This window comes from Sphaerodactylus townsendi, linkage group LG04 (assembly GCF_021028975.2).
Source record: "Sphaerodactylus townsendi isolate TG3544 linkage group LG04, MPM_Stown_v2.3, whole genome shotgun sequence".
NCBI classification, from domain to species: domain Eukaryota; kingdom Metazoa; phylum Chordata; class Lepidosauria; order Squamata; family Sphaerodactylidae; genus Sphaerodactylus; species Sphaerodactylus townsendi.
Genome location: NC_059428.1, coordinates 85,364,769 through 85,391,552, shown reverse-complemented (window position 1 = coordinate 85,391,552; position 26,784 = coordinate 85,364,769). Strand labels below are relative to the sequence as shown.

Below are 26,784 nucleotides of genomic sequence, written 5' to 3'. Positions count from 1 at the left end.
AATCTTTCAGTTTATTGTGTAGATTATTCCTCCTTCCTCACCCTTTCATTTTCTGGCACTTGCTTCTCTGTGTTGAGGTGTTAGTCAGTCAGACCCTTGTTCCTTATTTTTCAGTCATTTGTTTAAAGGGGTTTTCGGGTGGGGTTCTGTTCGTAGTTTATCAGTTGAGCTGGTGGAGTTATATTGGTGTGCTCTTTGCAGATTTTGTTTGAGCCATTGTGATAATGTAGTTGAGAGACTTAAGTAGAGGCTAGTTTTCATAAGGGTTGTTAGGAACTGGTTAAAAACCTCTCAAATTTTAATTTAGCTATAGAGCTTTGGTTTCTTCCTGATTAGCCTTATGGAGGGTGTTAAGAGTCAAGGATCTTGTTTGCCAAATAGTTAATCCCCACACTTTTTGCTTCTTGGCATTGTATGTTGCACATGGGTTTTGTTGGGCTTGTGTTGCCAGAGTGGTTTTGCTGGGCCCCTGCACATTTGATTGGAATGTGGCTTTGTCTGGACTGGCAAAAGTGCCTCTTGTTCTGTTTTTCTTGTGTTGTGCTTCTGTCTGTATGTGTGGGGGGTAATGTTGGTTCTATTAGGTTTTGTGATGTTTTGGTTCGCCGTTCCACTGGATTGAGTTCCGGTATGGTTCTGTGGGGGCTTGTGTGTGTTCATTGGTGGAAGGCATTGGCCTATGGTTGCTCACAGGCATGCCTCTTTCCTTTTCCCCTGGAGAAAAAAAGAGGGAGGATGTTGGGCTGGGTAATTGTTTTGCTCCAATTACATTCAATGGGAGATATCTGCGGCATTCTGAAGGATGCTTTTAAAGGTAGAAGCACCAAACTTGCACCACAGGTAATGATGACTCTCTTCAGAATAACCCCCAAGGTTGGTGGAGTTGGGTCAGGCTGTCCAATTTTATGAGAACCCAGGTTTCCTCCATTTAAGTGTCCATAGAATTGACCTGGATTTCACCAAATTTGGAGAGGGAGATTCTTCTGAGGACAGACATCACAGGTTTGCTGCAAATTTGGTGCCTCTACCTTAAAAAACAGCCCCCCCCCCTCAAGAACTTCAGAACAATTCCTCATAGACTTTAATGGAGCTGAAATTTTTTTGATATGTTGAAACACACACACACACACACCCATATCATTTGTCCCATGGGCATTCAGCTTTTTTCCAAAAGTTGTTGGGTCCAATAAACCCAAATCCGAAAAATACCGGGGGTGGGGGTGGGAGGGAAATGGTGCATACTCATAGCAGTAGCATAGATAATCCGGGAATGATCATATTTTTGAGTTAAAAGGGATTGAGTATTCTGGTCTAGTCCAAGTTTTTCTATATGTTTTTTGTTTCTTTGTAAAAACAGTAAGAGCTCTGACTGTACATCTTTGTGACGCCAAGGAAGGGGTCTGAGGACACAAGGTATGTCTTCATATCTCCCCTAGAGCACAGTTTTCTTGTGTCTCAGGTCTGGAAAAGAGGTGCCTTTAAAATGCCAGAAGCAGCAGCAGATCAGACAAACTGGTTTAAAGTGTATAGGAAACATAATCAACAGTAACCCTGCACCTTATCTGATTTGGCCCTGAGTTGACAACTGGGAAAGATTTGTATCAGAGACTGACAGTTGTTGATTGTTAACATGATGCAGTCATGATACTTAAAATGAATTCACACTAGCAACTGTACAGTTTCTGTCTTCACTGTTTCTCCAGGCTATTCTTATCCTTCCAGAGGTAATGTTCATGGACTCTGAGGTCTGTTTTGTATGGTCTTTCCCACTTGCAGTCATGAATTAAGAACTATCCTGTTCCTTTCCTTATTCAGTTTTGTCATGGATATTCACATTGGAATCAGTTTGTGAAAAATCAGGAAAATTTTGACAATAGTAATTAGTGATAACTGCTTTGAAGGCACTACACTGAATAAGTTAAGAATGTTCAAATAAATGCTAAACTAAGTTTATTTGGATCCAAAGATAATAGCTAATTCTTGCTGAGATGTATTCTGGGTTCTTGCATGCTTATTTTTGGCAGACTAGGTCAGTGATGGCAAACCTTTTTGAGTGCCCAAATTGCAACCCAAAATCCATTTTTATTTGATCTATTGCCAACACGGCAATTCTTCTAACAACTCTGAATACCGTGAGGTTTTAGTTTAGAAAAAACAGTTGGCTCCGAGGCATGCGTTACTAAGGAGTAAGCTTGGTGGTAGTCGGTGGCTTTGCTTTGAAGCAACCATGCAACTCTCCCAACAGGTGAATCACGTCCCTAGGAGGGTTTAATTAGAAGCAAGCCCCATTGTCAGCAGCTGAGCTTACTCCCAGGTAAAGGATCACACTTTAGTTCAGCGCATGAAAATCAGTGGGGTTAACAGCGCTTAACGGGGTTACCTACACTGCTTCCCCAAAACTAGGTCTTAGGTTTAATGCTAATAATCGAGCCCAGTGGCTCAGGCCAGCCTAGATGGGGGGGGGGGGGGCGCACTCTGCATGTGCCCACAGAGAGGGCTCTGAGTGCCACCTCTGGCACCCGTGCCATAGGTTCGCCACCACTGGACTAGGTTCTGAACAAGGCTGTCATGTATTGGTCAGCAAGCTACAATGCAGTTGTATTTTGTTGCCCAGTGCCGATTAAATAGGAGACAGAATTCAAAAGATTTCTGTTGGGGACTTCCAAGAAATAAATTCTTCATGAACATTCAGTTCCACAGGTATCTTTTACTTTGGAAAGCAGACCAACTTCAAAGGCCGAAGACAACATTTGCTTCCATAGTTGCTTGTTGATACAGACACCCTACATTTTCATAGACTTCATTGTAAAGGATTCTAATGATTTGAAGTCAGGTGCATAGTATTAATGTTGTGCCTTAAATGGTTGGAAAATAGATGAAAGAGAGCTGTATGTTATTACTTCCAAATATATTGATGTCTAAATATTTTATCTTGAGATGCTGATCTGTAATTTTGAATATGAAACTTATATTTATAAATTATTGTAATTAACAGTAATGTTGGACTTTTGAAACTTTCTTTGACTCATTCTTGAGTGGTAATTATCAACCATTTACAACTTCACACTGGATATTGTATGGTTGACCCATGCATTGATTCATAGTTGTATAATGCTAATGGTGCTTTAATTCATGCTAATACCGTCAAATTACGTAAATTTAGTGAAATCTTAAGCTCTTTTGGTGGTTTTCTTTTGAAATGATTTGTCCCCCCTCTTATCTGCAAGAATATATGTGATCTAAATGTTATATTTCTGTATTTTTGTGTTTCTGTAGCTGTACTTTTCATGCACATCCTTAGTTTGTAGATTTTACATATGATGGGATGTGAAAGCAAACGTCAGGATTTTGTTGCCCGTGCATTGGTTCCACACTGAAGGCTCTGTTCATTGTGAAGAAGTCTGCTTAGGCTTCAGTAGGGCTTTTAAAAATATCGAAATAAATCCAGCCAGCTTATTTGCTGGTGAGAAAGCAGCTTCCACAAAAGACCTGTTCTGGGAATCATGAGACAAGGGCTATAGTAAGGAAGAGAAGAGGATTTAGTGAGATTGAGTGGCTCTGTATGGGCCCACCCTATTGTTATCTTCATGTTGGGTTTTCTTAATATTCCTTAATGTTATAAAACATCTTATGAAATTTTGTAAAATAGGAGCATCAGATCTTTGCTGGCATAGGTTCATCAAATTAAAGTTCTGTCCTCTTACTATTCTGTAAGTCATTAGAAAAACTTGCCTGATGTTCCAGATGCTCATGTTTTATATTTTGTTTATCAGCAAAATCGGATAAATATGATTCGAGAGATGTGGAGAGACTGCAGCAAGACAATACCTGGGTAGATAACTTCCTGATCTGGCGACATGATTCGGTGGATGAAACACTGAAGATGATTGATGAAAGCTTTCAGTGGAGGAAGGAGTATACAGTTCATGGTAAGATACTTGATTTTTAATTTACTCTTCTTACTGAAGTGCTTCTTTCATCATATGCTTCTACCCGGTAACTACATCACTGTGTTTTTATTGAGTTATTGCAAATAGAATAAGAAAGCATTAAGTCATTGATGTAGTGAAATTGTGTTCCAAAAATTGCAAGTGCATCAAGTGGCAGGATCAGAGAAGGACGAGGAGTTAAACATTCCAGTTTGTGTATGGATACATATTTAACTATACAGGAGCAATCATTCCATAAATCCTGTAGACCACCTAAATCAGATCAAAAGTCTGTTCTTGGAAATAATTCCTAATAATTAACACTTTTCCAGTGTTCAGTGATATCAACTTTCTTCAAAATGTCTTCGTAGATTATCCCATTCTATTCAATTTCCATGATAATCTGATCCTTACATATTATTTGGAACGTATGTGTTTCTAGTTGCAGTCCTGCTGGTGTTGTCTCTCTGGCATGGCTTAGATGTCGGATCAAACCATAGTTTTTGGTGCTACATGGATGGGTCATGCAGACCACAGATCCTCTTCAGATTTTTTTTTTGTTCATATAATTCCAAATGATTTGGGAATTAATGACTAATTCTAGCCATTGTCAATGGTGCAGCTATCGTCGTCTCATGTGAATGAAAAGAGGCTTGTAATAATGGGTTATATCAGTGGTAATTTCCCACTGATTAACAGAATGCTGGAAGTGAGGGGAATTTTCCATAGTTCCTCCCATTTCACAGCCTCCCATGGTACCCAGTGCAGTTTGGGGGGGGGGGGAGCTCCCCTGAATTCTGGGGCAGAAGGCTATAGCTGGAGAGGGACCCACTTTATGACCTCATGTCCTGTTAGATACAATTTTATATTTTGTAAGTCTTTCACAAATTTCAATGATTTTAGGATGTAAAATGCACTTTTTACAGAACTAGAAGTGCAATTCTGTATCTAAACTTTGTGATATGAAAGAAATCGCCCTTTTGCAGCCCTTTCAACAAATACAGAATTTTTTAAAATTTCACTTCAGAGTAATTGTTTATATATTATTGTATTTTTGCAGACTTGACAGAATCATCACTTCCAAAGTGGATATTTGAAATTGGTGCCCTTTATCTACATGGTTATGACAAAGAAGGCTCTAAAATATGTAGGTAGTATTTGCCATTTCAAGTACTTATTCCCTTTACCAAAATGCAGCTATTTTCAAATAGAACCCAAAATTTAAGTATCACTAGTAGTGAGCTGGTGTTGTCTCTCTGGCATAGCTTAGAGCTACAGAGACTACAATTGTGGAAAACATAGCAACACTGAAATATGTAAGAATGCTTAGAAAAGAGATTATATTAGGAGGAAGCGTGAGTTAAAAATATGTTGGTGGGTTACATTAAACTCTGTTTAAGAGGAGATGCCATCACTATATGAAAATTTAAGTCTTTACATCTTTAAGAGATGCTGTTTTGACCTATATAGTTTTATGAGAGCCGATTCCAAGAACCCTTCCGCACATGCTGAATAACGCACTTTCAGTCCACTTTGCAGCTGGATTTTACTGTGCGAAATAGCAAAATCCACTTGCGAACAGTTATGAAAGTGGATTGAAAGTGCATTATTTTGCATGTACAGAAGGGACCCATCCTTTGCCTGATGATTGCTGTTTTCCTGCTGAAGTCTGATTCATAGTCGTTTTTTTAACCCAGACTGCTTGCTGGTACAATCCAACCATATTAGAAGAAGTAGGCCTGATTCTCTTACTGCAGTGGGAAGTGGATTGTGCCCCAAAGGAGCCTCCGTTTCATTAGGAAACTCGTGTTTGCTTAGATCATATATAAATGGATACCAAATTTCTTTTGGCTACTTTTTAGCAGAAAGGTCCCTCCCGAAGGGGTTCACTGACCTTGGATTATTTGCTTCTTTCTCAGTCTTTATATGTCATATAAACACATGAAATGTAATGCACTAAAGGAATTTTTTAATGTTTTTGCATTGATAATGTGTTGCTCATTTTTCTTAAGATTTGAAACCATTATGACACATGAAAGTTATATTTTATGCATTCTGTTATTTGAGAATTTATTATAGAAAGTGAAATAAAGTAATTTACATAATCATGTATGTTGGGTTATCCTTCATTAGTTTGGTTCAGAGTGAAACTTCACACAAAAGATGCTAAAACACAATTTGAGAAAAAGAAACTGGTAGCCTTTTGGCTGGAGCGCTATGCCAGGAGGGAACATGGAAAGCCGTTGACTGTGGTGTTTGATATGGCTGAAACTGGACTAAGTAATATGGTAAGCATTTCTTAATTGTTTCTTTTTAATTGCATGTCTGGAAAGTTGTTATTCAGGTGGAAATGTCATGACCAGCCAGTTTCTGCAAGCCCTTTAGCAAAACTAGTTATGTATGAATTCATTCCCCAGTGGCATAAAGCTCATTGTTCTGGGTTAATCAGTTCATAAATCACAGAAAGAACCAGCTCTTCAGTAGTGTTTAATAAAGTTGGCGTGAGAGAAGTGCTTGCACAGCAGAAAGCAAGAGCAGCCATATCCTCTGCTTCTAGATGTGGTTCTCAGAACTCATTTGAGCACTTGCTAGCCCTGGGAAGAGACCTTCCAGCCATGTCACTGTGTTCCAGAATAGTTGTTTCCATGCTGATGCATGTTCTGGATTTGGTGCCTCATTGTAAATTAAGTGACATCTCAAAGATCTGTGATTTATCAAGTTTGAGTGTCCAAAGGTCAATTAACTTCCATGTAATCTTTTCCAATCCAAAGTGCATAAACTTAACTACATTTTTAAATGTAAGTTGGAGAACAGCCTGTATACTGGCAGTCACATATGTGCCTCAAGATAATATATTATCAATGTCATTGTGCTTCTTATTTTACAGTCTTTTTAAATTGAAGTTCTCTGTTAACAGGCTTTAAATATTTTTGCTTAAATTGATAGAAAATGTCTCTATTTCAGGACTTGGATTTTGTCCGGTACATCATCAGCTGCTTTAAAGTCTATTATCCTAATTATCTCAGTACGTATGATAACATTGTTTACTACATGCCTAGAATATAAAGGAAAATGTGGCAGAAAACAAGTCGCCCCCCCCCCCCCAAAAAAAAAAAAAAATAGCATATCTAAAAAGAGCAAAGCTAAAGATCTGGAAAAGGTTGGAAGTTGAGGTGGTAGCTTTTTATTATTCTTTATATGCATGTTCTGTTTCTTGAGCAAGGTTAAAATGGTTGCAGTTTTGATGTTGCATACCTATCTGCTCCCTTCTGAATGCAGCACCCAAGATTATCTCCATCATCAGAAGAAACAAATTGACCCATAACTCTTTACATCCTGTTTGTGCATATGATTTAATGTTAGTCAATTAAAATTGGATGGTTTTTTTCTTTGCTGTTAAGTCACAGCTACCTTATAGCAACCCTGTAGGTTTTCAGGATAAGAGATATTGGAGGTGGCTTGCTGTTGCCTGCCTCCATGTCACAACCCTGGTGTTCCTTGGAGGACTTTTACCCAAATACTAGCCAGGGCTGAGAGAGTGACCTGGCTCAAGGTCACTCAGCAATTTTCCATGGTGTGGTAAGAATTTGAACCTGGTTTCTCAGGTCCTAGTCCAATCCCTTAACCACTACACTGTGCGTTAAGCATCTCTGATTCTGAGCAGGATCAGTCCGAATGCCTCAGAAATCTCTCCTCTGCCCTTGAACTGAAAGCACCCAAATCTAAGCTGTGAATGATGTCTGTAAAATGAGCAACAAATCTATATGAATGGGAAAATGATGGCTCTGTGTCTTTCTGACAGCAGGGTTTGCTCATTCATTTACTGCACAAAAATACCTCTGCTGGATGGCACTTTGCAGTCATGGTTCTTCAGAGCAAGAGAAAGCAGGCACCAGGCAATGCATCATCAGGCATCATGGCACCACCAGAAAGCGGGGGGGGGGGGGGCATTGCTCTCAAGGCAGGAGACGTTCAGAGGTAGTTTGTCATTGCCTATGTCTATAAAGCGACCCAGGTATTCTTTGTCGATCTCCCATTCAAATACTAACCAGGGCAAAACCTGCTTAGCTTCCAAGGTCTGAGGCGATGAGGCTAGGCTGGCCTATGCAGGTCAGGCCAGAGCTTGTAGTTCTACCCATATACATGATGTATCTGTTTGCCTGCTTCACAGAGTTACCTGAACAAAAAGATAATTTCATGATTGAAGGAGAGTTCAAACTCTGAAAGGGCAGCAGGGAAGTGCAAGCAAATACATTGCTTAAGTAACTTCCTGTGGAAGCCAAACAGCACCAAAAATTATTAATCTGAACGGAACTTGATCTGAATTGTGTGTGCGACTAATAAACATCCCTCTAATTATGCATGCACACAGTCTCTTCCCCATGTGTTTCAGTGGAGGAAGTGCAAAGAATTTTAAGTAAGGTATTTCCTGTTTCACTAAGGTGAGTAGGCAGTTTTGTGTGTTTATGCATCAACTACCGAGTGCTTTCATATTCTACAAGCCACTTAAATTGGAAGTATGTGCCACTGCAGATGGAATCTACCTTCAGCTGTGTTTCCTGTTGCAGTTTTTAGAATGCAACATCAGTGTTCAGCTCTGAATTGTGTGGCTTTGCAATATATCCCATAATTATGTGCTGTAAAATCTAGGCCTTTTTCTTTTGTTTCCATCCCTCATTATACTAATATTCTTCTGTATATGTGTGTGTATGCATGTATGCCCTCTACATGAAAGTGGAAAAGGATTTTTTGTTTAAAAGAAGTTCACTCTTAAATGAGTTTTCAACACAGCATATTCTGCTTACTGACTAGTGAGAAGGACTGTATGTATAAATATCCTAAGATCGTGGGAACTCTTTTTTTGTCATTGCAGCAAAAATTGTGATCTTTGAATTGCCCTGGATAATGAATGGTAAGTTGTAAACTCTAAACTTCCCAGGTAGAGTCTGAAAGATTGTGAGTATAACTCAAGTCTCTACAGATGCTTGATCCACGTGCGCACACACACATTGTGAATCTTTATTGCCCCCTTTTCTGAAGCTTGAGGCTGGTGATACAGATTTAATAAAAAATTATGTAGAAGAAATCCCCCAATCTGTTTCATTCAGAAATGCCAGTTCCATTTTTTGCCAGGACAATTGCACATCTACAGCAGAAATCAGTATTCAGAACTGACCATTTTCTGCTGGTAAAAGATACTATCACCAGTTGAAGAAGTGGGATGGGGTGGGGGGAGGTTGTATACAAATTTCCTCCTTTGCAGATCCCCTTTTTGCTCCTTCTGTTTCTGGAAGTCGATGAGTTCCGTGGGTCTATTGATATTTCTCCAGGATAACCAATAGGTGATGGTGGGAGGATAGAGACAAGAAAGTTTGCCTCTGTTGCAGGAATTGTTCCTTCTGCACTAAATAGGATCCAAACCATGGTACATTTTGCCCAATACTTGATAGCACAGTTCCTGGCCAAGTTACTCTCTAGAGCTATTGTACAATTACTGTTGGAATTCATTTTAAAAAAAGAATTGTGAGCTGTGTGGCAAAGAAATTTTTTTCCAATTTTTTTTCCAGCTGCTTTTAAACTTGTGAAAACCTGGCTTGGTCCAGATGCAGTAGGTTTTCTGAAGACAGTCAGTAAGAATGACATCCAAGAGTATATTAGTGCTGAATATCTTCCGCCTCATATGGGAGGAACTGTAAGTATATTAGTGTGCCAGAACTTCTAAGTGTAGTTACTGACAATTTTTGCAGGTAATTTATGGGTTGGGCAATGACTAACCATATATCTGACATGGTCAGGTATCCTATAATTGACCTCAACCAAAGGTGGCACATTCTACCAGTCAGCACAAAGCACATCCAGCTCATGCAAGAGGCTCTTCCACTGGAAACACCTTGTGCAAGGAAAACAAGTTGCCTGTAACTGAGCAGAGATTCAAGATGCATATTTAATAATTAACATTAGGATTGTAATAAAGTAGATTTCTTTTTAGCAAGGGAGATTTCATAATCCTATTAGGGTGGATTTTTTGAATGTTTACATTGAATGTTGTCTTGCCCATCCCCCTTGTCAGACTGGTTTTGGGGGCTGAATGAAATCTAAAGTCCCATGGGTATGCCCTGATATTTGGAGACCTAGGAAAAATTTTGTTTGCTGTTTAACAGAACCACTTTTAAATGACTCTTTACATGCCCCCAATATTGTTTTTGCAACAAAAAGGTAGTTTTGAAGGGGGCTTCTGTTGTTTTTTTATTGTGTAACAACACTTGGGTGTCAATCTACCCTGATCTCTGATTCTCAGGAATTGTGGAAGTGTGTGTCAGTGAGTACATCAGTTATTTCCCCCTTCATTATCTGATTGTCAGCCACTAGGAAAAATGGGGAGAAGTACTCTTTCTTGGCTGTTTTGATTCCTGGAATTTTACTGAAGATCACTGGAGCAGAACTCCTTAATTAGATGCAACAAATCCTTAATGAAGACAGAAATAGATTAATTTTCCATTCTTTGCTTGGCCCAAACATTGCAGTCTTCTACTTCTACTTAACTTAAGTGAGAATGGTTATTAAATGAATTCATAACAAAGACATTCAATTGATCGTAGTCTTGCTATCAAACTGTCATAAATAAATGCAGACCTTATTAAGAACAGTCGTTATCTACATTTATCCGCCACGTTCCTTTCACTTTGAGTCCAACTTTAGTGCTCTTCCGCAGACTTCACTACCAGCCCAGTCCCATATTCATCTTGGGCCACATGATTTTCTTTCATCTAAGCTGAAATCAGCAATAGCTGGTGTGTAGGCACATTTAGACTTCAAACCGGAGAAGACGCGATCAACACACTTGAAGTCTCCACATAGTGACAGCTTTGCTTTGTATGTTTGAGGCAGCAGTTTCTGCTGTTAGAGGCAAAAACAATGACTTATGGCCCAATCCAGGGGAGGGAGCCAAATTCTCTTGAGGCAATGTGGGGATCTGCCGATGCATTTGCTCTCTCTGGCAGCGCAATGGGCCCCCGTGCAGAGGGCAAAGGAATCAGTGGCCGGTCACCATTCAGCTCCACAGAAGTCCTTTCAAAACTGGTAGTGTGTGTTCCCATGGAGCTTCACTGATCTCTCACTCGGACTCCAATGTATTGGGGAGGTTGTGGGGGGAGGGGGGCTGAGGTATTTCTTGGGTGGAGATGACATTGGTCAGTTTTCACTCTGGGTTTGTGGATAATTGCTCCATGGCCCAGGACCTGGATGGTATAAGTCCATTAAGCCCTATGGCGGGCTTTCCATCAGCTGGGGGTGGGGTGCGTTTTCTGCCTCCCCAGTTAGAAAGTCCTCTGGAGATGGTAGTGTGGCACCTCAGTAGCGTGGTCCCTGGCCACCCATGGTTCTGGATTGGGCTGCCCATCCTTCAGTAGTGGAAAGTATCTAGCAGCATTCTAGCTGCGTACCTCATTTGCTCCTGCTTAGGGCTGCTGCTTGAACTTAGGATATATTAAGTCCATTAAATAGAATCAATCATTTCATGGTGAAGATAATCGACAAAACGATGTAAGGATTGTTTTCCTTGCTTAACATTTTGTGGTAATGGAAAATGATCAAATGCGAATCAAATGTGATTTGAGTTAGAAGACTTTGACCGAAAATACATGAATGCATTTGAAATTAGGCTGTATAATCAATAATGGCAGGTACCAATAATGGTATCATGTTTTGAATTATACGTAACCTTTTATAGTCCTTAAATAATCTAAATGTAGGAGCATCATTTTGCTTCAGCTGTGCAAATCAAACCCAAATGGTTGCTAAAGCAGAGGAAGGATAGCTTTTTTTCTGTATTGTTGGGTAGAGAGTGGTTTGCATGCCTGAATCATATGCTGCTTTATTTTACAGGACACGTTCAAGTACAGTTACCCTCCCCTGGTGGATGATGATTTTCAAACTCCATTGTGTGAAAATGGACCTATTGCTAGTGAAGATGAAACTGAAAGCAAAGAAGAGATCGACATGGACAACAAGGAGAGCCCAGAGTCTAACGAAGAGCAAGGGTCCAGTTCCAAAAAGGTATCCTGAATTGAGGGAAGCATCTGAAACAATAATAGGATGTTTCTGTAGCATGACAGTCTTAAATATTACTGTTCACCTTGGAAAGCTGAATAAATTATGTGAAGCAATTGTATGTTTTTTGGTTTGGTTTGGTTTTTCTTCTCCTTTCGTCATTAATTAAGCTAGGCCAAGCATTAGGTTCAGTCCTAAGCACACTTGCTAGGAAGCTCTATTGGGAGAGACTTGCATCTGAATAAACAGGCTTAGAATTTCTGCACAACAGCGTCTTACCACATTGCTCCTATTATATATCTTCCATCTCAGTTAAGCACAATTCAAGGTGAGGTTATGGCGGTGAGGGCAGGTTATTTTCTCTGCATTAAGGTCCCAAACAAACTCATTATAATCCAAGGCAAAGCTGAAAGAATGAAAAGACCTGACACCTGTCCCAAATATTTGTGTAACTAGTGCGAGACTCCTTCTTCCCCTTCCCCATACTGATTGCTGCCACTTGCATGAGGATAGTATTAAAAGTAAAGGACTGCACTTGAGCACAGTATTGCACTGGGAAGCAAGAGTTGCTCTCCACAAAAGAGGTTTGCCTTACTTTGCTTAATAACTTCCAGTATATATTCCTCATTTTATTCCATACATCACACTCCTCCTAATGGAGAGCACCTGCACGTTTTACTAAGCAGAATGTCTCTCTTGGCGAAAACCATGAAATGTTAATGGAGGGGGGCACTGAAGAAATGAAGTGTAGCTGGAAATATTTGCAGTAATTATTATTGCCTTTGAGTTCAGAGTAGGCCAGAAAAATCAACATTAATGTATACTGCATTTTGCAACGAATAATCCTGATAATGTTTTTGCTTTAAAAACACATGGCATTGTTGTAGTATAGTTGTGCATTGCTAGAGATGCAAACAATACTTGCAATAAGACTAGACCTCCAAAATCAAGTGCAAAGTGAAGTATCCTTGAGGAAATAAAAAGCTGTAATTCTTAGAAAGAAATATTTTGCTAAAAACTTTGGAACTTGGAGGCATCTGTTTCAAGTATGAGTATTGTATGTCTTTATATAAACTTGCTGTACCTATCCATTATAGAATTGGACTAATTGTTAGTTTTCATTTAATAGTAGGACTTGTTTTGGCTGGCTAGCATCATAAACTATTGAATTAGCATTTTTAACAGCATTTCAGTAAACTGGGGTTGTTTTTTAGATTTCTCATTTGCCTTACCTTGAATAATTTCAGACCAAAATTAATTTAATTAGTCCTGTGTGTTTAGTAAACATTACAATAAATGTAAGAATTGCTGGAGCCCCGAAAGTACACTCCCAAAATAATCTAAAGTGACCAGGTTTCTACTGGATACCCAGGAAACTGGTCTGAAGGCTTAATATAGATTCCAGATGGTATCTCAGATTTATGCCACCCAATTCTGGGCAACCAACTATTGTGGAGGGTGCATTTCTTTCTGTTACGGTTTTGTTGCAAGACCTACCACACCACAAGCAATACCAGCATCACTTGTCCATATCTGGGTCATTTTTAGATTGGGCATGAACTCCTAATAGCCCTGTATTGTGACTTGAAATAAAGTCGTAACTGGAACATCCAACTTTTTTAACCCAGCCAGCAAATATCTTCTAAAAAAGTTGAGTTTCTTGCTGGATTGGTAGGTATAATATGTTTGTGTAAAGTTAACTTGTGCAGTTCGAAATGCAATATTTAGAATTAGAAATATTTTGGACTTGGTAGAAAATAAGACGAAAGAAAGTAGGAGAGACCTGGACACCTGCATTTTAAAAAGCTTAAGCATGTTAGTTTGAGAGCTGAAAGAAATTGTCCAAAAATATATGCTATTCATTTTCTACAAAAATAGAGATCTGTGTTTTTAATATGAAATGACGAGTTAACTGTTGAGACAGCAGTCATAAAAGTAAAGTCCATATATGTAAATGTTAGCATTTCTTTTTATTGTTCGTTTGTGTTTACTTAGACAAATTTCACAGACCAAATCCCCAAGCCAGAAGAGTCTGAAAAAGTGGATTCCAAAGCAAAAAATGCAAAGAAGGCACTAACAACTTTTAAAGGACTTTTATTGCACATCAGGTAAATGATATACACTGTAATCATATAAAATTTTTAAAATACTTTTAATAGCTGGACACATTTGCAGATCAGAACTGAACAGACTATGTGGCCCATTAAGCATGGAACACTTACCTTGGACTCTTCCAAGCACAGTGGGCGGGCAGAGGGCTCTCCTTGGGTTTCACTGTTTACATGTGAGGAGGCACTCCCTCCTTTCCCTGGAGTTTATCTGTAGAGAGCTCTCCAGGCCTGGTTTGCTATCTGTGCCCATCAAGTGGTTCTTAAAGGCACAGATATCATTACATGGGTAGTCAAGACTGCTGGCTTATCCCTTTATATAAACTGCACTTAACATCAATATTACTGTTCTAAAATTAATCCCCCCCCCCCCCCCCATAAAAGAGGCTAAGTAGTTCCCTGGAGTACAGGTGCTAAAGAAAGGACCATCCTAGGCAGATATTCTCTTCCCCTCCCCACAACACTTCCTTCTGCTGGTGCTGCTGCCACCAGAGAACAGAGGCTTGTTATTTCCAAGCTCTCTTTATAGAGATTTCTCAAAATATCAAGACAATTATAGGTCATGTTGTGTGAGTGGGCTTCTTTTCTGTTACTTAGAGCAGCCAGCAACATGGAAGGAGAGGTGAGAAGGAAGGTGTGCAAAGTGGCATGAGGGAGAGAGAAGGCTGGCCACGGGCAGACGAAAGATCTCTGGGGCAGAGCTGTCCCACTGTGGTGGTGAATCAAATTAAAAGTCATGCTAAAAGTGGTCTTTTGCTTGCACACGGAGAGAATGGAAAGTGAAAGTGGAGCTTGAGGAAATAGGACCATGAAAGCAATCTTGCTGCAACGGATATTCACTCCTACCCGTGTTTCCCTGAAAATAAGACAGTGTCTTATATTAATTTTTGCTCCCAAAGATGTGCTATGTATTATTTCCAGGGGATGTCTTATTTTTCTGCTCCACAGCTGCATGCTCTGGTCAATGGGTCAATGCTACGTCTTACTTTCGGGGGATGCTTTATATTTAGCACTTCAGCAAAACCTCTACAACGTCTTATTCTCAGGGGATGTCTTCTTTTCGGGGAACAGGGTATCACCGCGGCAAGCACATTGTGCTTGATTGGCCTATACTTCATATTTTAAAGAATAGCTTAACTTTTATCTGATTCTGAGGTCTTCTCACAAATACAGCAACCAAAGATCTGAATATAGTTTGATTTTCATTTTTTGCCTTGGCCTTTTGAAGGCAAAGAGAATCCCCACTTCTTTTCCGCTGTGTGGGGTGAACAGCACAGAGGTTGCATTTCATGGCAGGCAGACAAATGGAACAAAAGCCCATTCCTCATGTGCCCTTTCTTACAAGATATTATTGTGTTCCTTGCCAAAGTAAAGTTAGGAGATACTACTTAACTAAAAGTCACAGATTTAGTAAATTTCTGTAGATTAATTTGTGTAGTTAGGGAAATGCCTGTAAAAGTATATGCAGCTTCCAGGGCTCAAAATGTATCTGTCACAAGGAAAACTACTAGATGATCAAGTTCAATGAAATGTGTATAAAACTTCTTAAAAAGTGAAGTATATGGCGATTGCCCAGTGCTTGTGAAAACTACTGGGAGTCTAATTGGAACAATAAACTATTTGTATACAAACCTGATAAAGAATGATGTGCATTCTGATTTTGGAAATGCTGAAAATATACACTCTTCACATTATTTTGACTTGAACTCCATACTGAGGTCTGTAACTGTGAACAGGTTTTACTGGGCACTTGATAAGGTTTATAAGGCAGATCTACTGGATCACAAACTCCTAATTTAACTTCGTACATCCCACAAAAACCTCATGACTTGCACCTCTAGTGAGTGTGTGCATTTCTAAGTAAATTGTGAATGTAAAACAGGTGAGCCTCATTGCAAGAGTCATAGTTGCCACTCACTTTTTATGAAAAGTAAGGATTACCCATCGTTCCATGAGGTGTTGGTTGTGAGTCATGTCATGCATGTCACTTGAATGTATGTGTGAAGGCATTTTCATATCCTTATGCTTTTGAAAGTCTGTTAGGTTGGAGGGTAAGGAACAGGGGAGGTTCTAATTATGAGCTAATGTTCTAGCATCATAAGATTTCTTAAGGATCAAACACTTACCATTTTTATGCTTTCTCTAGCTCTACTGAATTGGTGAGCATGGTTTAATATTATGAAACCCACTGGTTATAGCATATGCAACACAGTACTATCTACACAATCCTTGTATAAAAACAATGCCCACTGGTCTTAACATGTGAATTGCTGATATTTCTGCTGTAGAATAAAAATATAAGCAGCAGGCCCTTAGATGTGTGTGTGGAAACCAAAATATATTCTTCAAGGCTTTGCCATTTCAATATTGATGTGGGTTCCTGACTGAAGCATGTTATACACAAAAATCAGATCTTAGATTTAATCTCAATGTTCAGCTTAAATTTGGGATGAAGAACTGTGGAGAATCTTGGAGGGACACTGGTTTGAGTAGGCAATGCCACATTAGGTGGACTAGTGATGTATCTTAGTATTAAGTACCTTCAAAATATACTTACCTCTGAGATGCTATGGATGTGCAAGACAAAAGAACCAATTCTTGTGGAAGCAATTCTTCCCCTTTTCCCCTTCATACCTGAAGAAGACTCCTGATTAGAATTGAGGAAAGGAGCTCTTATGAATAAATGCACCATGACATGGGGGGAGGGGGGCTACAGTGAAGAGGAAGAAATTGGGAAAAAGTGCTTCTTTCTTTATCTTCCACTGGAAGAAATGTTCCTACTGACTAGTTCAATTCAGGGATGGATGGAATATAAATCCAAAGTAAATAAATAGTGTCAAGAACATGCATGTTTCTGTAAAAATGCTGGCTGTTCAACATGTTTGAGATTCTAGAATACAAAATGGGTGCCTCATAGTGAGGGAAAGTACAAAAAGAAGTAAAGTGAAACTCCCAATGAGGACTATGCGCGGGGGGGCGGGGGCGGCGGCGGCGGCAGAAAGTAAAGTGCCATAAGCCTGATAAAACTGATAGGTTGCTATAAATGCAACTTTTTTTTTAGGAACGCCTGGAAGTTTGCAAGAGTGTGATGTAAAATGTTTTGCTGTGTTTATTTTCCATTAGTCCAGCAGAAGAACTGCATTTTGGGTCTAAAGAAACAGGAGAAAAGAAATGTTTGATTGTTCTAACAAACGTGACTAAAAATACAGTGGCTTTTAAGGTAAATAACATCCTGTTTATGTTGTAATTAATGTGGCTAAAATACTTTGCAGGTTTTTTTAATTCAGAATTTGTGCAGTTGTGCCTGTAACTGTAAAATTATTCATGTTTTTCATCTCAGTCTTTCGAGGAATTTTCCAGTAGCCTCAGTTGCAGAATCATGATCTCATCAACTTATTCATCTTCCTCGGTTACTTGAGCTGCCTGTGGAACTTTTGGAAAACATTACAATTATGTGGAAGGAGTGACCAAAGAGAATCCTTTCACCCCTTGCATGGTGCTAAAACCTGGGTCTTGTTGAAGTTTGATAATTCATAGCAGAGGGAAGGAAATATTTGTGAAAGACTATTGGATCAGATGTGGGGTGCTTGCTTTTGAAAAGACTTTATGCCCAACATTCCATCCCTTCACATTCTTTTCTGTCGGATAGAACTACTGCCATCTGGGAGACTAGCTATTTGTGGGCTTGATTCTCTCACACCCGAACCACTGAGATTCAGGACTGTTCTGGTGTAAAGTCCCCATCTGGATGAACCAGGAATTTCAGTCCCTTCAGCAAAGCTAATTGCTTCCTCATTACCAGCCTTTTCTCAACATTAGAAGAAGAGAAGAGAAGAAGAGCTTGGATTTATATCCCCCCTTTCTCTCCTGCAGGAGACTCAAAGGGGCTTACAATCTCCTTGCCCTTCTCCCCCACAACAAACACCCTGTGAGGTAGGTGGGGCTGAGAGAGCTCCGAGAAGCTGTGACTAGCCCAAGGTGACCCAGCTGGCATGTATGGGAGTATACAGGCTAATCTGAATTCCCCAGATAAGCCTGCACAGCTCAGGCGGCAGAGCTGGGAATCAAACCCGGTTCCTCCAGATTAGATACACGAGCTCTTAACCTCCTATGCCACTGCTGCTCCCTAAGTAGTGTGAAGTGAACAGATATCCCTGAAATACTTTTTTGTACTGAGTTTTTCCTGCAAGCTTAGATATAATATTTAAACATTTATTCTAACTAGAAATGGAGACAAATAGTATGAAGGAAACCGGAAAGGAAATACAGAACTTAGAAAACAAAAGTAGTTTCTAACTAGTTTGTTTTTAACATGATACTGCTATACCCAAGGTCTGCCATCACATCACAGTTTTTTTTAAACTGCTAAATTCTCATCTAAAATGCCAGTGGAGGCAATGGGATGTCCTTGCTCTAATGTATAGCTGGGTTCATAGGGCACTCAATAAAAGGCCAAGGTTTGATGCAGCATTCTCATAGTCTTACGTCTGTTAACATTTAAACAGGCCTGCCTACAAAGAAATTTAAGCCAGAGTATGTGGATTTAGCTGATCCCCCAGTTGTGAATTCACATGGAACAAAGACCCTGCATTTCTGAGTGTTCTTAGAATGTCAGGAGCCAGATCACACATTTCAAAAGTAGTGGGAAGCAAGCCTGATTTTAGCATGTTGTTGGAAGTCCAACTGCCAAGCAAACACTAAAGAAATTAAAACGTTGAGTTGGAAACCTGAGAGCTTTTGATATGGTTGTTCCCTATTTAGGTGAGAACAACTGCTCCCGATAAGTACCGAGTTAAGCCAAGTAACAGCAGCTGTGAACCAGGCACATCACTAGATATAATAGTGTCTCTTCATGGTGGTAAGTGAAAAAACAAAAGTTTGTAAATGAAAGTTCACTGATGAAATGTACAGTTCTGTGGTATACTTTCTTCACCATGGTGGCAATCTTATGTACATGTACTAGGAAGGAAGTCCTATTGAAGTCACCTTTACATCACTACCCCTGAGGGTCTGTCCAGTTTTTAAACTTTTTCCTGCAGTGAATGGAATAGGGAAGGGGATGAAGGCTTGCTCTGAATCACATTCTATATAGAATGCAACTTCACAATCTGCTTTATGCTGCTAACTCCATTACTGGCCTGTCTTCTTGCGGCTCTTTAATTTCCATTTTTTAATGCCCAAGTGGCTTGCTTCTGGTTTCCCAGCATGAACAGTGCTGATGTAAATTCTGCATTTTTTAATTGTGTGCTCTTTTGGGTGGGCAGCTATGGCCAAGTTTTGCTTGACCGCATAATATAGAAAGATTGCCAATGACCTACTTACAGATGTACCTGAAGGAGATTTAATTTCAGTTTTTCTTATCTTGCAAGAGTACATGAAAATGTGCATTTTTTGTGTGTTGTAGAATTTCCTTATTTGCTTTATGGTACAATAATATTTTTAAGTGCATTGGGAATTATCTTTCTGTGTTAATGCTTTCAGACAGCTGGCATTATTCCCTTGGGAATAATCATATATCATGATTTATTCCCACAACCTAGTGCAGTCATAAGTCGCAGGGAATTCAATCTCTGCTTTTCAGTAGAAGTCATACCTTATCCTTGTAATCTGTTAACTGGGCAAATTACAATAGCTCTCGTCAGTATATTAAGAGTAATACAGAATATGCAGGCAAGTGCAGAATATGTACTCCATTTCCAAACTCCCATCCTTTTTTCATTTTTGCAAATCAGCCAGCCTTGAACCTGCTTTAGCAAATGAAATTTTTATCCCTTCTTAATTTCTCATAATTTCCAGTGTATTAAATTTCAGCACTAATTAAATCCAAATGAGATAAAATTGACATGTTACTAATCACTTCTGGGCAGGCTGTACAGCTTCCCTGCAAGACCGCTTTCTGATTATGGCAGCAGAAATGGATCAGTGCCCTGGAACAGGAACTCAAGAACTGGCTCAGTTTTGGAAAGAAGTTCCAAGAAACAAAGTGATGGAGCACAGGTGAGCATTTCCTCTGACCTGGCAAATACCTTCAGATGACAATGTAACTTAAAATGTGGTCACACCTGTGAACGTGTTCATGTTTATTTTGACAGCTGATGATCAAACTTTCATTCTGTTTAGACAGATTTAGTAGGTGTGTACTTTAGAATGCCACAGACTTAAAACAAATTGAAATGTAACTGGTGATTAGTACACACACATATATATTAAGAGTTTGAATTCAGCTGTTACAGTAAATGAGCACTTGAGAAATGTTTCTGTTTGGACAGTTTCCAGTAGACACAAAGCTGATCGACTACCATGAGGCAATGGATGACCATTAAAGGGAAAGAAATGGAACAGAAAGGACAATAGATGCTCCTCACCACCCTTGTTTCTTTGAGATGAAGCCTGTGCTTGCCTGCATATTCTGTAATACTCTTTCCCCACTCTGTCTTCTGTTTTATATCCTGTTGCCTAAATTGGGGTAATTTCACTTTGCAGCCTGAGTCTTTTTAATACATCTCAGGCTCTTCCTTCTAAATACATGTGGTTTGATTCCGCCTCCTCCCATAGTGATTCCTGACCCAACTAGTCAATGTTAGCGATTCCTGGCTTGGTATTACCCAGATTCTGGGCAGATCACCTTGCTGTTGCGCTGGATGATTTCTTAGCAGCTTGTTTTACAACCTGTGCAGATTTCCTGTGGTTCAGGTAGTGCTACTCTTCTTCACAAGGTGCTACTTTTCCATCTGCTCAGTCTGCAGAAGGGTGGGGGAGCGCAGAGATAAAGATTGCATCATTGAATATGTCAAACAACTATTGACAGAGAACAGAGCCATGCAGTGGAAGAGGCTCAGAGTAGGAAGAATACTAGTGCGGGCTTCTATAAGAGTACTAAGCATCACTGCTGTATGATTTTATGTTTCAGGTTGAGATGTCATGTTATAGAAAGCAGCAAGCCTTCAACTTTAACAATAAATGAGAATGCCTTTAATCTTCCTGCAAAAACTAATGAAGATCTACACCTCCAGGTAACTCTTGTACATATCAATTTATAGTTAGCAGCTGGGATTGAAAAGAGTTTGCAGCCCCTTGTAGTTGTTTGGGATCCCTCCTCTTACTTTCCTCAACAGTCAGTCCTAAGGCCAAAAGACCCTTCATATGAGAAGAATTTCTGGTAATGCAACAAACTGCTATAGGAGAAAATATCACAATCATTTTGTTTATATCACCGAAACTGGGAAAGGAAAAATGCTACTGAAAGCAGGTCTAAATAACTAAACTAAATGGATATATTTAGCTGTAGACTACCTTTGTTTCTAACCGCTGTATGCTAAAAGGTATAATGGTTTTCCTTACAATGTAGACTCTGTGTGTTGCAGCATACTAAGATTTCCATTCAGTTTATTCCTATGTAAATGCAGGTGATTAAGAATTACTGTGGATGTCATACTAATTTGGAGTGTAACTGGTGATTAATTTGGAGCGTAACTGATATAGAGAACATGTTGCATTAAAACTGGCTTGCAAATTGTATAAGCAGTGCAAGTTTTGGGGCGGCTGGGGAATAGCTGAGTCTAACGGTAGAATGGGAGTACATAACTGCAGGCAAAATCAAATTGATAAGAATATTTTAATCTGTGTCCCTTCCCCTTCTTTCCCAGATAACGCAAGTATTGCACAGTAATAAAAGGCTTCAAGAACAGATTGATCGATGCGTCTGGCTCCAGCAATTGACTATGGTGTTTGTGTTGCTACTCGTTGCCAATGCTGCCTTTTGTTTCTACATGTTATGAACTCAGGAAAGATAAACAGCAGTGTCCTGTGCAGTGAGTGCTGCCTATTTAATTCAGTGTGAGAGGGACAATGACCTGTGTGTGGTTGGAAGAACTGAAACTGCCCTGGAGGAGATCTGTGCAGGCTTCCCTGAAAACCGCAAGACTGGACCATGCTGTTAAACAGCAAATAGACTTTGATGGGTCAAGAGGAAGAAAAACAACAGCAGCATATTAAAGCAGTCAGTGTCACTGGACAGTTTAAGAATTGTTAGACCGGAAGACATTTTATAATTCAGTACTTCCTTCCTTCTGACATGCAACTCGCCTAACATGTACCTAGATTATGTACATAAGTGTAACATTTCTTTCCAGTGTAAGTATAAAATTGGCAATGACATAAATGAGATTTTCCTATATTTGTATATGAAGTGTATGGGTGTACATAATATGTAATGATTCAGTTCAGAATTGAAGAACCATATTTTACCAGGTTGGGGTTGGTTCTTGTTCATATTTTCCAGAACAATTGCAGCTGTCTTATGCCAAACTATTTTCATCTGAGGTTAATCTTATAGCCATATTTCCCCTCAAAATGCTTGCCATGGTTCCAAAGATACCCAACTAGAAGCTTTTTCTTGTTAAAACTAATATAGTACTATGAATCAGTAGGTGAGATGGCCAAAATAATGGCTTTTGGGGCCACAACTGTGTTTCCTTATTGAAGGGCTACTAACGTAATGGATGGCAGTCTCTTGGAACTCTTGGGCAACAAGTAGAGTGCCATAAACGGTTGTTCATAGTCAGGTTTCAGATTTTGGGCTGGATCCAACACAAAGGTACTACTGAAGGCAGAGCTTTCCTTGGGCACAAGGGTCCTTCTACCAGCACAAGAAGCTTGTGTTGATAGAATGCTCCATTGTTAGCATTGTAGATCTGATAGAAAAAATTTTGGACCGTTGGTATGTAATATGACCTATAAAATGAAAGAATTTTTTCTTAAAGAGGTAGGTACCTTAGAGGCATTGTGCAAATGGCAGTACAAATGACTTGAAATAATTTCAAAAGTGGTCTGAAAGATACAGGAATTTGCCTGAGAAATGCAGAAATTGCTCCAACTATAGTCATGTCATGAGAAAATCTAAAAATTGGTGCTGTGATCTTTGACAACATTAAATCTTTTAAAGTTGTTTGTGTTCAGGCAATGTACTTACCTAGGTCATGTTTGGAAGTGCAGTTCTAAAGTCAGTTCAGAGTGCATGCTTCCCCAGAAGAGTTACTGTAGTCATCAGTTGTCCTTTTTGTACTACATCTGCACTTCTATTTCTAGTTCCTTCTCTTTAATCACATGGGTTGCCATCCAAAATCTAGCATATACAGGAACTTCTCACGTGCTTTGACATGTCTCTGTGTGAAGGAGGGATGTTTTTAATTGCATTTGCCAGTTGTTCCTGTTCTGCTGTGAGGGCAACAGCACCCGCAGTTGACCTAGCAGATCTCAGCCTTGACTAATAGGACAAAACATCTGTTGAAGAACCTTGGGAAGAGCATTTCCATTCCAAGCTCTTTTATCCTTCCACAAAGTGCCTAAACTTGAAAGTACTATTCACTGTTTTGGGCTGTAGTCTCCAGTTTTTAAAGATTGATTACTAGTCACTGATGTAAAGTTAGGCTGCAACTCAGCAGGGTAAAGCATGTTGATTTTCATTGCTGTTAAGCGTGCTTAATTGCATTGAATTGTAGCGTTAATGTTAAAAATGTGACTATATTCACTGCTTAGACTCAAATTGTGTGCGGTTGCTGCTGTTTAAACTATATTTAAAGTGGCAGAGGATGGTATTAAGGACAAAAGGGGTCTAGGGGTGAGGAGGAGATGGGTCTGGATTAAATTTGTGGGAAAAGAACTTGCAGGTCTAAATATGAGGAAGAGAAACCAAGGAAGGCAGGCTCTACACTTGTCACCTACATGGCCTGTCAGCTCTCCCTCAGGTTATACAATTTGAAAAGGTTTGGATTTAAATGAACAGATTGGTTGTTATTATATCTAGTTAGAGCCAATAATTAATTCTAGTACATAAACATTATAGAATTCTACACACAGAATAATCTCAGTGCAGTGCAACTGAGCCAGTACGTAGGCAATATATATGTTCAAACGATTGTTTTTGTGCTCATGGGGTTGTTCTGTATTAAGACTGACAGTAAAAGCTATTGCAAGATTCTCAAGAGTCTATTTGGGATGGATTATCTTCTGTTCATCCTGTATATTAAAAGGAGAAACCAGTTCACTTTCTCATCGGATTTGAGATCTCAAAAGTCAATTGAAATTTCTACAGTCTGTGTTAATGTTAAGATGAATAGTGTTTTATTCCAATCTCAAGATTAGACCTATTTTTAAAAAATGCTTATCACTACATCTGAGGACTGACTTGCACTTTATTGAACACTTTCAAAAATATATTCCTAATATCTATGCCAATAAATAGATTAAATGTTTGAGTGCGTGAATATTTTCAGTATTTTATTACTGTATTCATATTTTCTAAGTGTATCTGAGCAGATATTGTTTTCTATTTTAATATAGAGAAATAACTGCAATTTATGAAACAAATAAAAACTTATAGTCACAAGCTGAATTATGTATTCCCCCCGCCCCGACTAATATTCTCTTGGGTTGGCAAGGGGGGGGGGGCGGGTTAAGAGGCAGCATGTAATTTAAGATGAACTGTTCAGCTTCCCTGACCTTTCTCTTCGAGAGTTTGACTTTTTTTTTCACTTATTTGACTTTATTTATTTGCATTTATATGTCTTTCTCACCTGGACTGAAGGTGAAATGAGTAGCTACTAGATTCTAACAGCATACACCCCTTGTGTGTTGATGCATTCAGTCTCCCTGGTGAACCCATGACTAGGGACTGCATTTGGACATTTCTTGTCTGAAAATAGATAGATAGACAGACACACACACACACACACACACACACACACACACACACACACACACACATCTTTAAAATACTTTAATGGTTTGGTCACCTAGGTAGTATTTGCAGTTTTTGGGTAATACTAGATATTGAGTATTGAAGTATTTGGAAATATCCAAAAATCTTCAGGCATTTTGAGGCTCCCAGGCCTGTCTTAAATTACTAGACAATGGACAGGAGTTAGCTCTCCAAGCAATAGGTTAAGGAGGCCACCTGTGCACAGAAAATGTTCCTTCCACTCTCATAAAGGACCACCTCAACAAATATCATTGGAATAAAGACTGTTAAAAAAGTAGATAAGTATCTCAAAGTAGACAAATATGTCAATTTTAAAAAACACAAATAGATCCCATAGAAGTAGCTAAAATTAAGCTTACGCATGCTGTATTGTGGGAGGGGAACAGGAGCACCAGTGAGGAAGTGGTTATGTTGGGCTTGTCACATTAGTCTGTGGCTCTGATGTGGTTCTCTGATTTTATTTAGTTCTGTTTTATTTGGAAGCATTTGGCTGGTGGCTGCGCATGTATTTGCTTGCTAGTTTCTTTAAATCCCCCCCCCACACACACACACACACACACACACTCAAAGGGACAATGAAGACAGGTAGAATCATTAGAGATACCCTGTTCAGGAAACTGGTCCAATTTTTCTGGAAACGTAGGTCTTTAATGCAGACAGGCAGCAATTTCTTTAATGCAGACAGGCAGCAGACAGGCAGCAATAGATTGCCTGCAATTTCGCTGTCCCTGGGTTGAAAAAACATCACCACTCAAGTTGCCCCATATGGAATAATGGAACCAGAATAGTTTCTGGTATCCCAAAAAATAAACTGACTTGGAAATGGTACTAGGGGACCTCAGTACCCCCAACTGACCTGTATTTAGGCCCTTCCCAAATCTAGAGACATTTTTTTATGTACACATCCCTACCCTTGACTGCTACATCAGCTCTGTCATAATCAATTAGGGATTTGTCAACATACTCATCAGGTCATTCAGCAAGGTTAAAAGCCTGGTTTATATATTGCCCATCATAGTTGTTCCCCTGGTACAGTGGTTCTCAACCTTCCTAATGCCGTGACCCTTTAATACAGTTCCTCATGTTGTGACCCCCAACCCTAACATTTATCCATTTTACAGATGGAAAACACTGATGCAGAGAGTCTTAGGCGACCCTTGCGAAAGAGTCGTTCGACCCCCCAAAGGGGTCCCGACCCCCAGGTTGAGAACCACTGCCCTGGTAGTTTCTGCATGGTTTCAGGGTAATATGATTCAGTAGTAAGCGATGAATAGCAATTACATTTATATCCCACCTCCCATCCTTGGAAATGGAACTGAGACCCAATATGATATAGTAGTTAGAATGCTGAGCTAGGATCTGGGAGGACCCAGGTTCGAATCCCCATTCATCTGCACTGGTCCTATGGTTATCTAACAGTTATGTGAAGCCAGCATCAAAGTCAATAGAGCAATTGGCATGGAAACAGTTTTGCAAGTTCTGTCATGGTGCCACGACAACTTTGTGAGAACTGTGATGTGAGTACCTCACGATAACTATTTGCAGCAGCGAAACAGCTTTCTGGACCCATGCTGCCATGAAAAGTCACCATGTGAGGTGGCTAAGTGATGGTGGTCACAGTGTAACCTTGGAATGGTCGTGAGCCATGTGAGCAAGTAGCTTGCTGCTTTTCTCAGGACTTCTTTCTGTCCCTTCACAGAAAGCCTAAGACATCGGGCAGTTTTATAAAACATCAAACTATCCCTCTATGACAATTTTTAGATGCTGTTTTCTTGTTTCTCCCCAGGTGTCCATTCCTTAGTTTTCTACGTATCTGCATAAAACTCTAGCTGCAGAAAGCTTTGTAGGGGAACAAATAATCTCTTCAGTTGTACTGCTGGAATGGTCTATCACGCTTTTATCACAGGCTCCCTCCAAGATGCTCAAGCTAGTCAGCACA

The 26,784-nt window shown here is 39.5% G+C and overlaps 1 protein-coding gene across 1 annotated transcript in view; it reads left to right on the top strand.

Annotated features, from left to right (window-relative positions):
* Window positions 1-24,339, top strand: part of MOSPD2 (motile sperm domain containing 2) — a 30,187-nt gene extending 5,848 nt beyond the window's left edge. Inside the window, exons 3-15 of the mRNA XM_048494207.1 lie at window positions 3,774-3,929; window positions 4,990-5,076; window positions 6,063-6,217; window positions 6,894-6,954; window positions 8,803-8,841; window positions 9,497-9,621; window positions 11,814-11,984; window positions 13,974-14,086; window positions 17,210-17,306; window positions 18,848-18,944; window positions 19,954-20,083; window positions 20,997-21,099; window positions 21,733-24,339. Of these exons, the coding sequence (XP_048350164.1) occupies window positions 3,774-3,929; window positions 4,990-5,076; window positions 6,063-6,217; window positions 6,894-6,954; window positions 8,803-8,841; window positions 9,497-9,621; window positions 11,814-11,984; window positions 13,974-14,086; window positions 17,210-17,306; window positions 18,848-18,944; window positions 19,954-20,083; window positions 20,997-21,099; window positions 21,733-21,864 (1,466 nt within the window). The 3' untranslated portion in view covers window positions 21,865-24,339. The remainder of the gene's footprint in view (window positions 1-3,773; window positions 3,930-4,989; window positions 5,077-6,062; window positions 6,218-6,893; window positions 6,955-8,802; window positions 8,842-9,496; window positions 9,622-11,813; window positions 11,985-13,973; window positions 14,087-17,209; window positions 17,307-18,847; window positions 18,945-19,953; window positions 20,084-20,996; window positions 21,100-21,732) is intronic.
* The last annotated feature ends 2,445 nt before the right edge of the window (window positions 24,340-26,784 follow it).